Source organism: Equus quagga, chromosome 5 (genome assembly GCF_021613505.1).
Source record: "Equus quagga isolate Etosha38 chromosome 5, UCLA_HA_Equagga_1.0, whole genome shotgun sequence".
Taxonomy (NCBI): domain Eukaryota; kingdom Metazoa; phylum Chordata; class Mammalia; order Perissodactyla; family Equidae; genus Equus; species Equus quagga.
Genome location: NC_060271.1, coordinates 65,195,615 through 65,208,398, shown reverse-complemented (window position 1 = coordinate 65,208,398; position 12,784 = coordinate 65,195,615). Strand labels below are relative to the sequence as shown.

Sequence of the window (12,784 nt, the reverse complement as noted above, 5' to 3'; positions counted from 1 at the left end):
GTGAGTGATTAAAAAAATAACTTTTTGAGGTCAAATTAACATACAAGGAGCTGTGTGTTTTTAAAGTGCATGACTTCAGAAGCTATATGTATATACCTGTGGCTTAATCTCTACAATCAAGATGGTGAATGTACCCACATAAATGTTTAATATTGTTATGTGCTCTTGAATAGCTGACCCCTTTATCACTACAAAATGATCTTCCTTTTCCCTGATAATATTTTTTGTTGTGAAATCAACTTCATCTGATATTAAAATAATCACTCCATTTTTTAGACTAGTGTTAGAATGGTTAATCTTTTAAATTTTAATCTGTTTGTATCTTGCTTTTTGTCCCATCTATTCTTTCTTCCTCTTTTTCTCTTGTTTACTTTTTGATTAATTGAGTATTTTTTATGCCTCCTTTTTGTTTCATTGTTGGCTTATAATGTGTAATTTTTTTGCCTGTTTATTTCGTGGTTGATTTGGGATTTGTAGTATAATTTTAATTTACCATACTCTACCATCACTTCCTTTCTAGCACTGGGATATTTCTGTAATATATTCAATTTCTATCCCCCCTGAACTTTTTGCTATGTTATCATACATTTTACTTTTATACATGTTATAAATCCCACAATATGCTGCTACAAATTTTGAATACATAGTCAACTAACTTCTAAAGAGAGTTAAATAATAATAATTTGAAAATCTTATAAATTTACTCATTTGATTACCTTTCCCAGTTCTATTCATATTTTCATCTGCTATCATTTTCCTTTTGTCTGGAGGATTGCTTTCAGTATATCTTGTAGTGTGGAACTAGTAGTGACATATTCTTTCAGATTTGGTATGTTTTCAAAATTTTTATTTTACATTTGCTTTTGAAATATCATTTTTCTAGGTATAGAATTTTTGATTGACAGCTACTCTCAGTGCTTTCAAGATGTTGTTCCACTGTCTTCTGGTTTGCATTGTTACCAAAGAGAAATCTGCCGACATCCTTATCTTTGTTCCTCTGTGTATAATGTGTTTTTCTCTTAGTGCTTTCAAGATACTCTTTTTATCATTGGCATTGAGCAATTTGATTATGATGATAAGGTTTGGTACATTTTTCTTCACATTTCTTGTGTTTGCAGCTTATTGAATTTCCTGGATCTGTTCATTTATAACTGTCATAGAATTTGGAATATTTTTAACCATTATTTCTTCAAATAATTTTCTGTATTGTACCCTCCTTCTCCTTCAAGACTGCAGTTAAATGTACATTATTTACTTGAAGCTGTCCTATAGCTCACTGATGAACTTGACAAATTTTTGGATTCTTTTTCTTTTGTTTCATATTGAATAGTTTTTATTCTAATGTCTTCATGTTTACTAATTTCTTCTGTTGTCTCTGACTAATTCCTCCCAGTTTTACAATATCATCTTTTTTCATCTCTGATTAATTTCATACACTTTTTTATATCAGATACACTGTGGTTTTCATCTCTAGTAGTTCAGTCTAACTCTCTTTCTTAATATCTTCTGTGTCTCTGCTTAACTTTTGAACATATGTAATACACTTATAATAACTTTTAGTGTTCTTGCCTGATAATTCTAATATTTGCATCTGTTCTGGGTTGGTTTAGATTAATTATTCTCCTCATGATGAGTCATAGTCCTACTTTTTTGCATCACTGCTAACCTTTCATTAGATACAAGGCCTAGCAAATTTTACTTTGGTGCTGGAACTCATTGTATTCCTATAAATGTTCTTAAGCTTTGCTCTAGGATATAGCCAAATTATAAGAAATAGTTTGATTCTTTTTGGTCTTGCATTTAAGGTTTGTTTGTTGATACTAGAGCAGTATTTAGTCTAGAGCTAATTTTTCCCCACTACACAGACAAAGTCCTTCTGAATACTTTGCTCAATCTCCTGTGAATTGGGAGGTTTTCAAATCTGGCTACTGGAACCAGGCACTATTCCTGGCCCTGTGTGAGTGTCAGATCCTGTTACCTCCAATTTCCTTGGAATGTTCTTTGCTCAGCCTTAGATAGCTTCCTCATAGCCATGCACCAAACAGATGTCATTGAATGTTCTAGATGAACTATCAACAGATATAGGGAGTTTTCTTGATCACTGCAACTCTTTATTCTGTTATTTTGTCCTGAGAACTTTAGCTACTTTAGTCTTTCTGGACATTTAGCTTTGTTTCCTCAACCAGAAAGTCCATGGGGCTCTGCCTGTTTCCTCCTCCTTGTGTTTCAGCCTGAAAACTCTCTCAAGGCAATGCACTGGTACACTCACAGGATTCAGCTCATTTGCCTCCTGTCTCTCAGAATGTCCTTCATTGTGTGATGTCCAGTGTCTTGAAAACCACTTTTTTTAAAGATACATACACATACACTCACACTCAAATACACACACGTGCAGGAATGTAAATCTCATTCTTGTTACCTCATTTTGCTTGGAAGTAGAAGTCATCTTCTATTCATGCTAAAGACTGAATGCTTGTGCCCCCACAATTCATATGTTAATTCCTTATCCCCAATGCAATGGTCTTAGGAACTGGGGCCATTGCAAGGTGATTAGGTAATGAAGGTGAAGCCCTCATGAATGAGATTAGTGCTCTTACAAAAGAGACCCTAGAGAACCCCTTCACTCCTTCCATGATGTGAAAACACAGCAAGAAGAGGACCGTTTATGTACTGGAAAGTGGGCTTTCATCAGACACTGAATCTGCTGGATCTTGAGATTACCAGGCTTTAGAACTGGGAGATGTATACTTCTGTTCTTTATAAGCCACCTCGTTTGTGGTATTTTTGTTAGGAGAACTGATTTTTAAAGTTGTGGTGATTCTATTTCTAATTTCTAGAAATTTGTTTGATTCCTCTTCAAATCGACAGTGATCTTTCATTTTACGTCTCCTGTACCTTGCACACAACGTCAAATTTGCAATTTATTTCTTTAAATAATCTCTCATAATTTCATAATTCCGAAAGCTGAAGTCTCGGCAGAACTCTTTTTTCTTTGTTTTTATTGTTTGTCATTCCTATTCAATGTGCCTTAATTTCTTGGATGCTAGGAATCTTTGATTTCTTGATATTGCTGATCCTTAAGGTTTCCTGAGGACTTTGGAATGATGTGCCCTTCTCCAGAACAACTTTCATTTGGGGGATGTACCAGTGGGAATATTTTAATGCAATTCCACGATTGGAGAATCTCAGACCCACATAGGCCATCCACACATGGAGTAAAAATCCTCCCAATTGTTGATCAGCAGCCATAACTTCCTAAAGAAATATTGTTTTCATTTTTTCTCTCTCTATTTCTTCAATGAATGCAGAGCCCTCTTTTCAGTTACTAGCAGTTATGGGAAGGATAGTTTCCAGTTTCTCTTTTGTTGACCCTTCATTTGATATTAGAGCCCCTTTGGCCCCTAGCTCAAATTAGGGCCCTCATGTGTTTCCAAATGAGTCAATTATGTTCCTGTTTTCTATCCCTCTGGGCCTTGCATGGCCCCCAAACCCACACTCATGTGTTTGTGGTGTCCTTATAAACCTTTAAGGTAAAAATTGCTTCAGAGCTCATTTGCCCATCATAGATTTTTTAAAAAATTGAGCCAAAAGTTCCCCATTTTCTTTTTATCCCTTCTTCTCTCCCTCCTTCTCTCCATTTGTTGCTCCCTCCCTTTGCCCCTTCTTTATTTCCTTCCTTTCTTCCTCCTTTTCTCCTCCCGTCTTCCCTTCCTTCCTTCCCTTTCCCCTCCTTCCTTGGCTCCCTTTCTTTTTTCTTTGTAGTATTTTTTCAGCATGTTTTATTATTTCACCAGGATGTTGATATGAGGAGTCTAGTCTATCATTTATGGAAACTGAACCCATTTAAAAACATTTTTAAATTTAAAATAGAAGCTCTTCATTAGATCACCTAACAGTTTGTAGTTTTAGGGCTTCTAAGTTGACTTCTGTGTCTTCTCATCATACAAGTACACTTTTGGTGATGATATTTTTAGCTCTGGATTTGCATTAGATACTTTCACAGCCCACTGCACATGCAATTTGCTTCTTTACTCATGAGTGCTTTGCATAGGCCTCTGCAGGTGCAGAGCAGCTGCTCAGGTTTTATAAAAGGGGCCTTTGCAGTGTGAGCTGAGCTGCATCAGGCAAGCAGGCAGGCAAGATGATGTGGCAGACACAGGTCCTTATGTCCTTATTGCTCTGGGTCTCAGGTGAGAAATTTAAAAGTGCCTAAGTACTTTTGGAGTAATACCTTTTTAGAGTTAAAAAATTAATTTTAAGATATAGTGGGAAATGCTGGCTATTTCCAAAATAGACTCAAATATGTGCTGACATGTAATATCATTAGAAAGCACATTTTAAATTACATATTTCAATGTGTCTATGATGAAGTGTGTGTGTATCATCATTATCCATTTGTGTTTGCAGGTGCCTTGGGGGACATCATGATGACCCAGTCTCCAGACTCCTTGGCAGTGTCTCTAGGAGAGAGGGTCGACATGAAGTGCACGGCCAGTCAGAGTGTTTACCACTACTTAGCCTGGTACCAGCAAAAACCAGGACAGGCTCCTAAGCCCCTCATCTACTCAGCATCTACCAGACCATCTGGGGTCCCTGACCGATTCAGTGGCAGTGGATCTGGGACAGATTTCACTCTCACCATCAGCAACTTCCAGGCTGAAGATGCAGCAGTTTATTGCTGTGAGCAGTATTATGGTAATCCTCCCACAGTGCTTCAGCCTCGATCACAAACCTCCTCCCCAAACCATGGGTCAGTGAGTCTTTTCTGCACCAGCTGCTTCTTCCCCACACAGCTGTGAACATACACATTCCTCTATCTACCTGAGAGGTCGTATCTCCTGACTTATTTCTGGAAGCATTTGTAGGGCCCAGGATAAAATTAAGGGTGTTTGCTGTTTCTGGATCCTGTTTTATTGAAAACAAAAATGCTGTAAAGATCTCTTAGAGATCAGAAGGTTTTGTGTCACAGGACCTGCATGTTTCCTATGGACTGATGGCATGATTCAGCCAGTAAGGCTTGTCTCTACTCTCTGGAGAAAAGCTCAGTGAATTTTATACCCTGATGGATCATTTCTCACTTCTTTGTGTCTCCTTGACTCTGGAACATTTCTATATCAATTCCTAATTCTCCTGATCTCCTTTCTTTGTCTGCAATCACCCTTCTAACTCTGGACCATCCCAGTAATAAACACTTGACCTCTCCTGTCCAAAACCTTCCAAAAAGAAGGTAGTATCCCTGTCTTGCTTTCTTTCTTCCTTTGGACACAGTTTCCAACCAAGCCTTTCTGGTCACTGTCACTGAAGTTGCTTTCCTATTCTATCTCCTTTTGTACAACCCTTTTGTCTTTTCTCCATTTCCTCCTTCATACTCATCCTTACAAGGGCAATTCTCTAATTCTTTAACCCTGTGACTCTTGAAATATATAGTGTTCACTCTTTTCTCATCATTTTTCAACTTTCTCTTCAAATTCACCCCAATGGGCACTGAAGTCTAACTTTGTGACTGCAGAAAATCATGGTTCTAAGTGTGCTATATCTTGAGTCCCTTGGACAACATTTAAGTAACATGCCAATTTCAGTGTAAAAATGGAGAAAGTCAGTCATTTTAGTATTTTTTCTTCACCTCCTTCTGAAATACAGGGGTTAATGAAATTTAGCTTCAAGAAAGATCCCAGCAAACCTGATCAGTGAAGTCTGAATACTCTCACCTGCATAACAGATTCTAATAATAATCAGAAATACATTTAAATTATTGTCATTGAGGAATTCATGTCTTTAATTCATTCAAGATGTTTGTTTTGAGTGCTTACTATGTGACAAGTGCAATAATATCTGCTTTCATTCTAGGTGGCCGAGCCGGAAAATAAACAAGAACATTAGTAAATATTTATTCTATCCTTTTGTAGGTACTATTAGTAAAACTAAAGCAAGGAAGGTATAAAAGCATGCAAGGGTAAGAGTGAGTGGAAATTTAAGACTAGATGGTGTAGTAGTTAGTTATTGTCATGTAATAAACTACTCACAAAATACAGTGGCTTAAAATGGTAGCTTTTTTATTCCTGTTATGTTTATGGGTTAGCTGAGTAGTTCTGTTAATACGGGCCAGACTTGATTGATCTTGGCTGACCTGCTTCTGTGTTTAAAGTCAGCTGACAGGCCAACTGGATGCTAATTAATATAGAAAGGCTCACTTTTCTTTCATCTCTTTCACATTTCTGTAGTTGGTTGACCATCAGCTGGGACTGTCTGGGTGAGGACCTCATGTCCTTCTTCAACCGGCAGACTAGTCTCAACTTCCTATGTCAGTTGGCAGGGTCTCAAGAGAGAAAGTCAAGCCACATAAGGCATCTTCACGCCTAGACTCAGTACTGTCACAATGTCCCATTTGATGCATTTTAATGATCAGTGCAATTGATGCTATTGAAAGAGAGTGTAAATAGCCCCTACCTCTTGATAAGAGGAAATACAAAGTTATATTGCAAAAAGCATGGATATAAGGAGTCATGGTGGACCCCCCCTTAAGAAAAGAGGATCCATTTTTGCAATCCATCTGCTATAGATGGTTATGGAGAAGTTGGGCCTGTTAAGGAATGACAATCAAAGTCTTAATGTGGTGAGGTAATAAGTCATAGAATTATCTCCAGGCAATAGAGTTTTAGCTAGAGGAAATGGCAGATTTCTGGGGCAGAAATGTGAGCAGTGTGTTAGAGAAATAGAGGGAAGCCAGTGTTGCTAAAATGGAGTGTGAAAGGGGAAAGTAGTGGAAATAAGATCAAAGAAATAACGAGGAGACCACATTATATAAGACTTTGTAAACTTCTCTGATTTGGGTTTTATTTTCAATGATCTGGTAAGTGGGATAGTTTTGAATAGAACAGGGCATGATTTCATATATACTTTTATAGAATCTGTCTGTTAGGGGCCCATTGCTGTCATCCAGGCTGGGGATGATGACAGCTTTTGTCTATGGCAGTAGCAGTAGAGGAGGTGAGAAGTGTTATATTTTGAATATAGAGATAACAATACTCTATTCATATTGACAAAGAGTGTGAGAGAGAAGTCTGGGGACTACATTGTTTTTCTCTGAGTAACACAAGGGTGGAGTTGCCATTTATTTAGATAGAGATAAATGTGACAAGAGTAGATTTGTTGTGGGAGAGCAGGAATTTCTTTTTGGGCATTTTAAATTTTAGAATTGTATAAAACCTCCAAGTGTGGTTGTAGAGTAGACCATTGGATATATGAGTCTAGAGCTCAGGGGAGAGAACTGGACTGGAGATTAAAATGTTATAACTGGTTACAATGGAATAAGTGTTGAATTGATTACAGGTCCAGGGACTGAGCTCTGAGGCAGGAGATATGAGCAAGAACTAGGCAAGGAGTCTGAGAAGGAACAGCAGGATGGAAGGGAAGCAAGATAACATGATATACTGGAGTTCAGAGAAAAATGTGTATGTAGGTGGAGGGTGTTGTCAAGATATTAAATGCTGCTGATGGGTCTGGTGAAGGGCAGACTGGGATGTGGGCACAGGATTTCTTAATATGGAAGATACTGGTGACCTTGAGCATAGAGGTTTCAATGAGATGGTGTGGGTAAGATCTCTAACGGAAGAAGCTCAAGAAGGAATGGGAACAGAAGGTTTGGAAGTGGTGACTATATACAACTCTTTCAGTGAGCTTTACAGTAAAGCAGAAGATGAACCAGACCATAACTGGAGAAAGATGTGAGATCAAGAGAGTTTTTAACAAAGATGTTTACATGCTGATGGGAATGATGCTAAAGAGAGAATAGTGATAATTCAGGAAAGAAGGAGAAGTGCCAAACAATGCTGTTGAGTAGGCAAGAGGTATGGGATCAGAGGAAGTGGCCTCAGTTGGGAGGGCTGTCTGCTCATCTACAGTAACAGGAAGGAAGGCAGAGTGTGGTGATATAGATAGCAATGGATCAGAAGAACTTATGGAATGAGCTGTGGAATTTTTCTTCTCATTGCATCTCTTTAGGTAGGAAGCAGGAAATGGGGTAATTGTCTTAAAGTTAGGATGGGGGAAGGTGTTAGAACTTGAAGAAAGAAGTAAAGGGAAAGAAGGAAGACTGAATAAACTAGGGAAATGAAATATGGTTGTGGTGCAGGATTGAGGGCCCTCAGGAAGTTAGTCATCATGAATCTAAAGTGAGATAAGTAAGAACTGTCTGTTTTTCTCCAGCCATATCGAGATGTGGGGACAGGTATGTGGAGGGGACAGGTATGTGGCATATTGCTGTAGGAAATGAAATTATGGAAGACCAAGAGAGTTTTTCTGCATAAAGAAGGATCATGGAATTTAAGCAGAGTAAGGAGGGAAATGAAAATATGAAGGACAGAGAAAATGTAGGAAGGTTAATAGATTTCTTAAAAGATAATTTTCAGAATATAGTAAAATTGTGACTCTCATGGATATATAATAATAATGCAGATGTGTTAAATAATTTATTTTACATGATTTGAGGGAACTAGGGAGATGTTATAACTGGTTCAAAGGAAAAGTCAAAACAGCATGGATGCATATGGAGTAAAGGAATTAATTTCAAATGGAGACTAACTAGTTTTTCCAAGAGGAGATAAGAAAGTCAATTAAATCTCTACTAGATAGGACAGAATTCACATATCTATCAGTTACCTACAATTTATAAAGAGTTGCAAAATAGCTCAAAGAAAATGAACAGGAGTAGACTCTGATAACTCAAAAAGGCATACTATAGATATGCCTATTTTCCATTGAAATATAACATTTTTTCCCTACAGATTTCAGGTCCTGATGAAGGGTAAGAATTACTGGCAATGGCATACCACATGGAGTGAAGTCAGGTAGTGTCAGTCCTTTGACTTTGTTCTTCTTCAATAGTTTGTTGGCTCTTCTGGATTTTTGTGTGGTTCCTTTTAAAGACTGTAATATCACCACTTATAGTGTCCTCTTCCCGCTAGATATGTCCATGTTTGTAATTCATTAAAGAAAACATATTTGTGCTAATTTCAAAATCTGAAATTCTAGGAGGACTTGCTTATCTGCTTTCTGTGATTCTGTTGTTACTCATGTTGTTCACATTCTGCTAGTCTCGTTTTCTTAGATTTCAAGAAACCTCCGACATCTTGCTCATGTTGACCTTTCAAAAATAATTTGTGAGGTCTCCTGAGATTGTAGAATGGATGTGTCCTCCTGAAGAGAAGTTTTATGTTTTTTTATTCCAGGTGCTTGTGGCCTCTACTAGTTGGATGGGTAAATCAAGTTCAAAGTTGGAAAGTTCCAGACTCATTTAGGCCATGCATGCTTGGGATGTGAACCCATGTGTGGACTGATCTACAATCACAACTCCCTAGGGAAGGATTTTTTTCCCCTCTTCCTTTCTCCTTTCCTGTTCTGCAACAAACCTAAGCAGTTCTCCTTGCAGTTCAGTTTCCAGCAGTTGAGGAGAGGCTAAAGTTCAGTGTAGATTTAGTTTGCTCTTTTCCTGAGAGTGGCGTTCTTAGGGGCTCCAGCCTAACGTATGATTGATCTCCCTCAGAACTTCTCACCTGGGCGGTCTCTGGGCCTCCACTTCTGCCTCTCTGGTCTTTACAAGGCCCTGGAACCCAAGCTCATGGGTTTATAGTGTACATAGATGCCTTCAGGACAAAGCAGCTTTAGTAATAAAATTCTTTTTCTTACAGAAAAATCCAAAATTTCCCACTATCTATCTTTGCAGAGCTTGAATGGTTTTAAGGACACACACAGACATACACACACACTTATGTGTGTGTGTGTGTGTTTAACATAAATGTTCTTTGTTACATTGCCTTGTATTGGTTGTAACTTGTGGAAGAGAATGCTATTGATTTTGGAATATATTTTATATTTCAACTGGTTTCTGAATATTTATTGGAAACTGCAGTTTCTAAATTTACATGTCTTTCATAGTCAAACAGTCACATTTTCTCATGTTATTTTGGCTCTTTCTTTAAATTACATACTTCCACACCACTGCTATGATTTACTTCTATAATCACTATTTGTTCACATGGTCCCCTCTGGGCCCTGGCTGGCTGCCCAGAGCTTTACAAATGTGCTCTTTCCCTCTGCGACGTGAACTTAGTTGCATCAGGCAGTGCAATGGCAGAAAGATGATATCACAGGCCAAGCTCCTCATGTTTTTGCTGCTCTGGGTCTCAGGTGAGAGATTTAAAAGTACCTCGGTCTATCCAGATTAATATTTTTGTTCATTAGAAAATGATTTAAGTTGCAGAGCAAAATAAGCATTATTTCAAAAACAGACCCTCTTATACTTAATAGGGTCTGTTCTCGCATGTAACACTGTAAAAGATGTTTTAAAATATCGTGACATAATGCCGGTATATATGGTCACTGTTCATTCTCTATTTTAGGTGCCTGTGTGGACATTGTGATGATCCAGTCTTCAGGGTTCCTGGCTGTTTCTGCAGGAGAGAGATTCACCGTCAAGTACAAGTCCAGCCAGAGCATTAGATACTAATTAGCCTGGTACCAGCAGAAACAAGGAAAGGCTTGTAAGCTGCTCACCTCCTGGGCATCCACCCAGGCACCTGGGGTCCCTGACTGACTCAGTGGCAATGGACCTGTGACAGATTTTCACTTTCACTGTCAGCAACCTCCAGGCTGAAGATGTGGCTGACTTTTACTGTCAGCATTGTTATAGCTCTCCTCCTACAGTGCTTCCCCCTTGAACACAAACTTCCTTAGGTCTGCTTGTCAGCAAGTGTCTAAAGCACCAGCTGCTTTTTCCCCTTGCAGCCGCGTGGACTCGTATACTTTCTCTTCTGCCAGAGAGGCTGTGTATCCTGACTTATGGGATGGTTTGCAGGGCTCAAGAGCTAATTATGGCTCTCAGTGTCACTTTGACCCCTCTGTTGTGGAAGCTTCCTACAGGAAAATGCTGTTAAACCTCTGTATTAGTTATCTATTGCTGCTGTAACAAATTACTGCAAACTAAGTGGCTTCCCATTAGAAATTTATCATTTTACAGTTCCTGTGGTCAAAACACCAAAATGAGTCCCACTGGGCTAAAATCAAGATGCTGGCAAGGCTGCTTTCTCCTTTGGAGGTTCTAGGAGAGAATCTGTTTTCTTGCCTTTGCCAGCTCCTGTAGGCCTCTCAGATTCCTTGGCGAGTGGCCCCTTCCTCATATTCAAAGGCAGCATCGTTGCATCTTTCTGACCTTTCTTCTATAGTCGCATCTTCCTCAGATCAGAGCCAGGAGACATTCTCTGCTTTTAAGGATTTATATGATTAGATTGGGCCCACCCAGATAATCCAGGAGAATCTCATCATCTCAAGGTTCCTTACCTTAATCACATCTTCAAATTTCCTTTTGCCACCCTGTGAGGTAACATATTACCAGGTTCCAGGGTTTAGGGTCTGGTCAGCCTTGGGGGCCATTATCTTGCCTTCCCACAGCCTCCCTTGGACTCTTCTCTTACATTGCCAGGAACTTTGTCACCATGTTTTATTCAGTTAGATGTGCAGGATTAAACCCAATCAGGCTCCAGCTTGACTCACTAGTTTACAAGATCCAATGAGATTTAGATCCTGATGAACCATCATACCCTGATGAATCACTTCCTGGTGACTTGTTGCCTCTAAATTTTCCTATTTAATTCCTTCTCAGGCTCCTACTTTCCTCTTTTCCTTGCTATTATCCTCCAAATCTTGGAGCTTCAGGTTCAAAACTTCCACCACAGACCCAGATCTGTCTCTTGCCCTCCCTCCCTAAAGACTCATTTTACCGTCCAGGCCTTTTGCTTAATGTCTTCTGATTGTGCTTTGTAGTCCTACCTTAGTTTCTTTGCTTAGTACTGCCTTTATTTTGAAAGCAAAAGAAAGTAAAAGAAAAAAAAAAAGAAGGAAAATGATTTCCCTTATTCATATTTCTTCTTTTAAAGACCATTCTCTAATTCTGTAATCCTATGTATCATTGGGTACAGATTGCTCCATGACCTTAATCCTTCAGGTATCACATTTTTTCTCTCGGCTCTGACATTTCCTATCCAAGTGACCTTGAGTAAGTTGCTTAACTCCTCAGTGGCATGTTTTCTTACATGTGAAATGGTTACAATAATTGTATCTATTTTTAATGATTGGTGTGAGGCAAAATGAGTCAACATATATCAAATGTTTGGACCCTTCGATGTGAAAGTGCCTGGGCACTATTCTCATTATCATGCTTCACAAGTGGCTCTTTCTTCCCAGTTTATTACCATCCTCAATTTTTATCATATTAATAAATATATTCTCAAACCTCAGGAGTCTTCCAGCTACTGATTTAACTTACATTTGTTGCTTCCGTTTCTTTGTCTGATCTCCTCTTGAATACTCTTGCACAGCCTTGATTTTCAACCCATCACACATTGAAAGTCAGCCATGAGTCTTGAATAATTTTCAGATTGAATAGGAATCTTTTTAGTCATTAGCTGGGTTGTCATTACTTGGCTATTTGGATAACGATAGTATCATTTATGATATGCTTTACAGTTCTCACTTAATACTGATAAAAACCATGTGAAATAGATTTTATCCTTATAAAAATCTCACTGGAGTTGCTTGCAGGCTGCAGCAGTGGTCCCCAAATGCCCATTCACTGACTGGGGCAGAGAGACTACCAAAGAAAACTCTGGGGACCTTGATAAAATACAGATTCCCCAACCCCAATTCTGGGAATCCTGACGAATTTGACTGGATTGTGGCTCAAGATTCATATTGTTAACAAGTTTCCCTGCTGATTCTGATATGCAGCTTA

General features: G+C 38.6%; 1 gene segment (V, D, J or C); it reads left to right on the top strand.

Moving 5' to 3' along the window:
* The first annotated feature begins 4,141 nt into the window (after window positions 1–4,141).
* LOC124239643 (immunoglobulin kappa variable 4-1-like) lies at window positions 4,142–10,504 on the top strand. The segment is given in 4 exon segments: window positions 4,142–4,190; window positions 4,408–4,750; window positions 8,784–8,803; window positions 10,398–10,504. Coding segments are annotated over 4 exon segments (519 nt in total).
* Window positions 10,505–12,784: the final 2,280 nt, after the last annotated feature.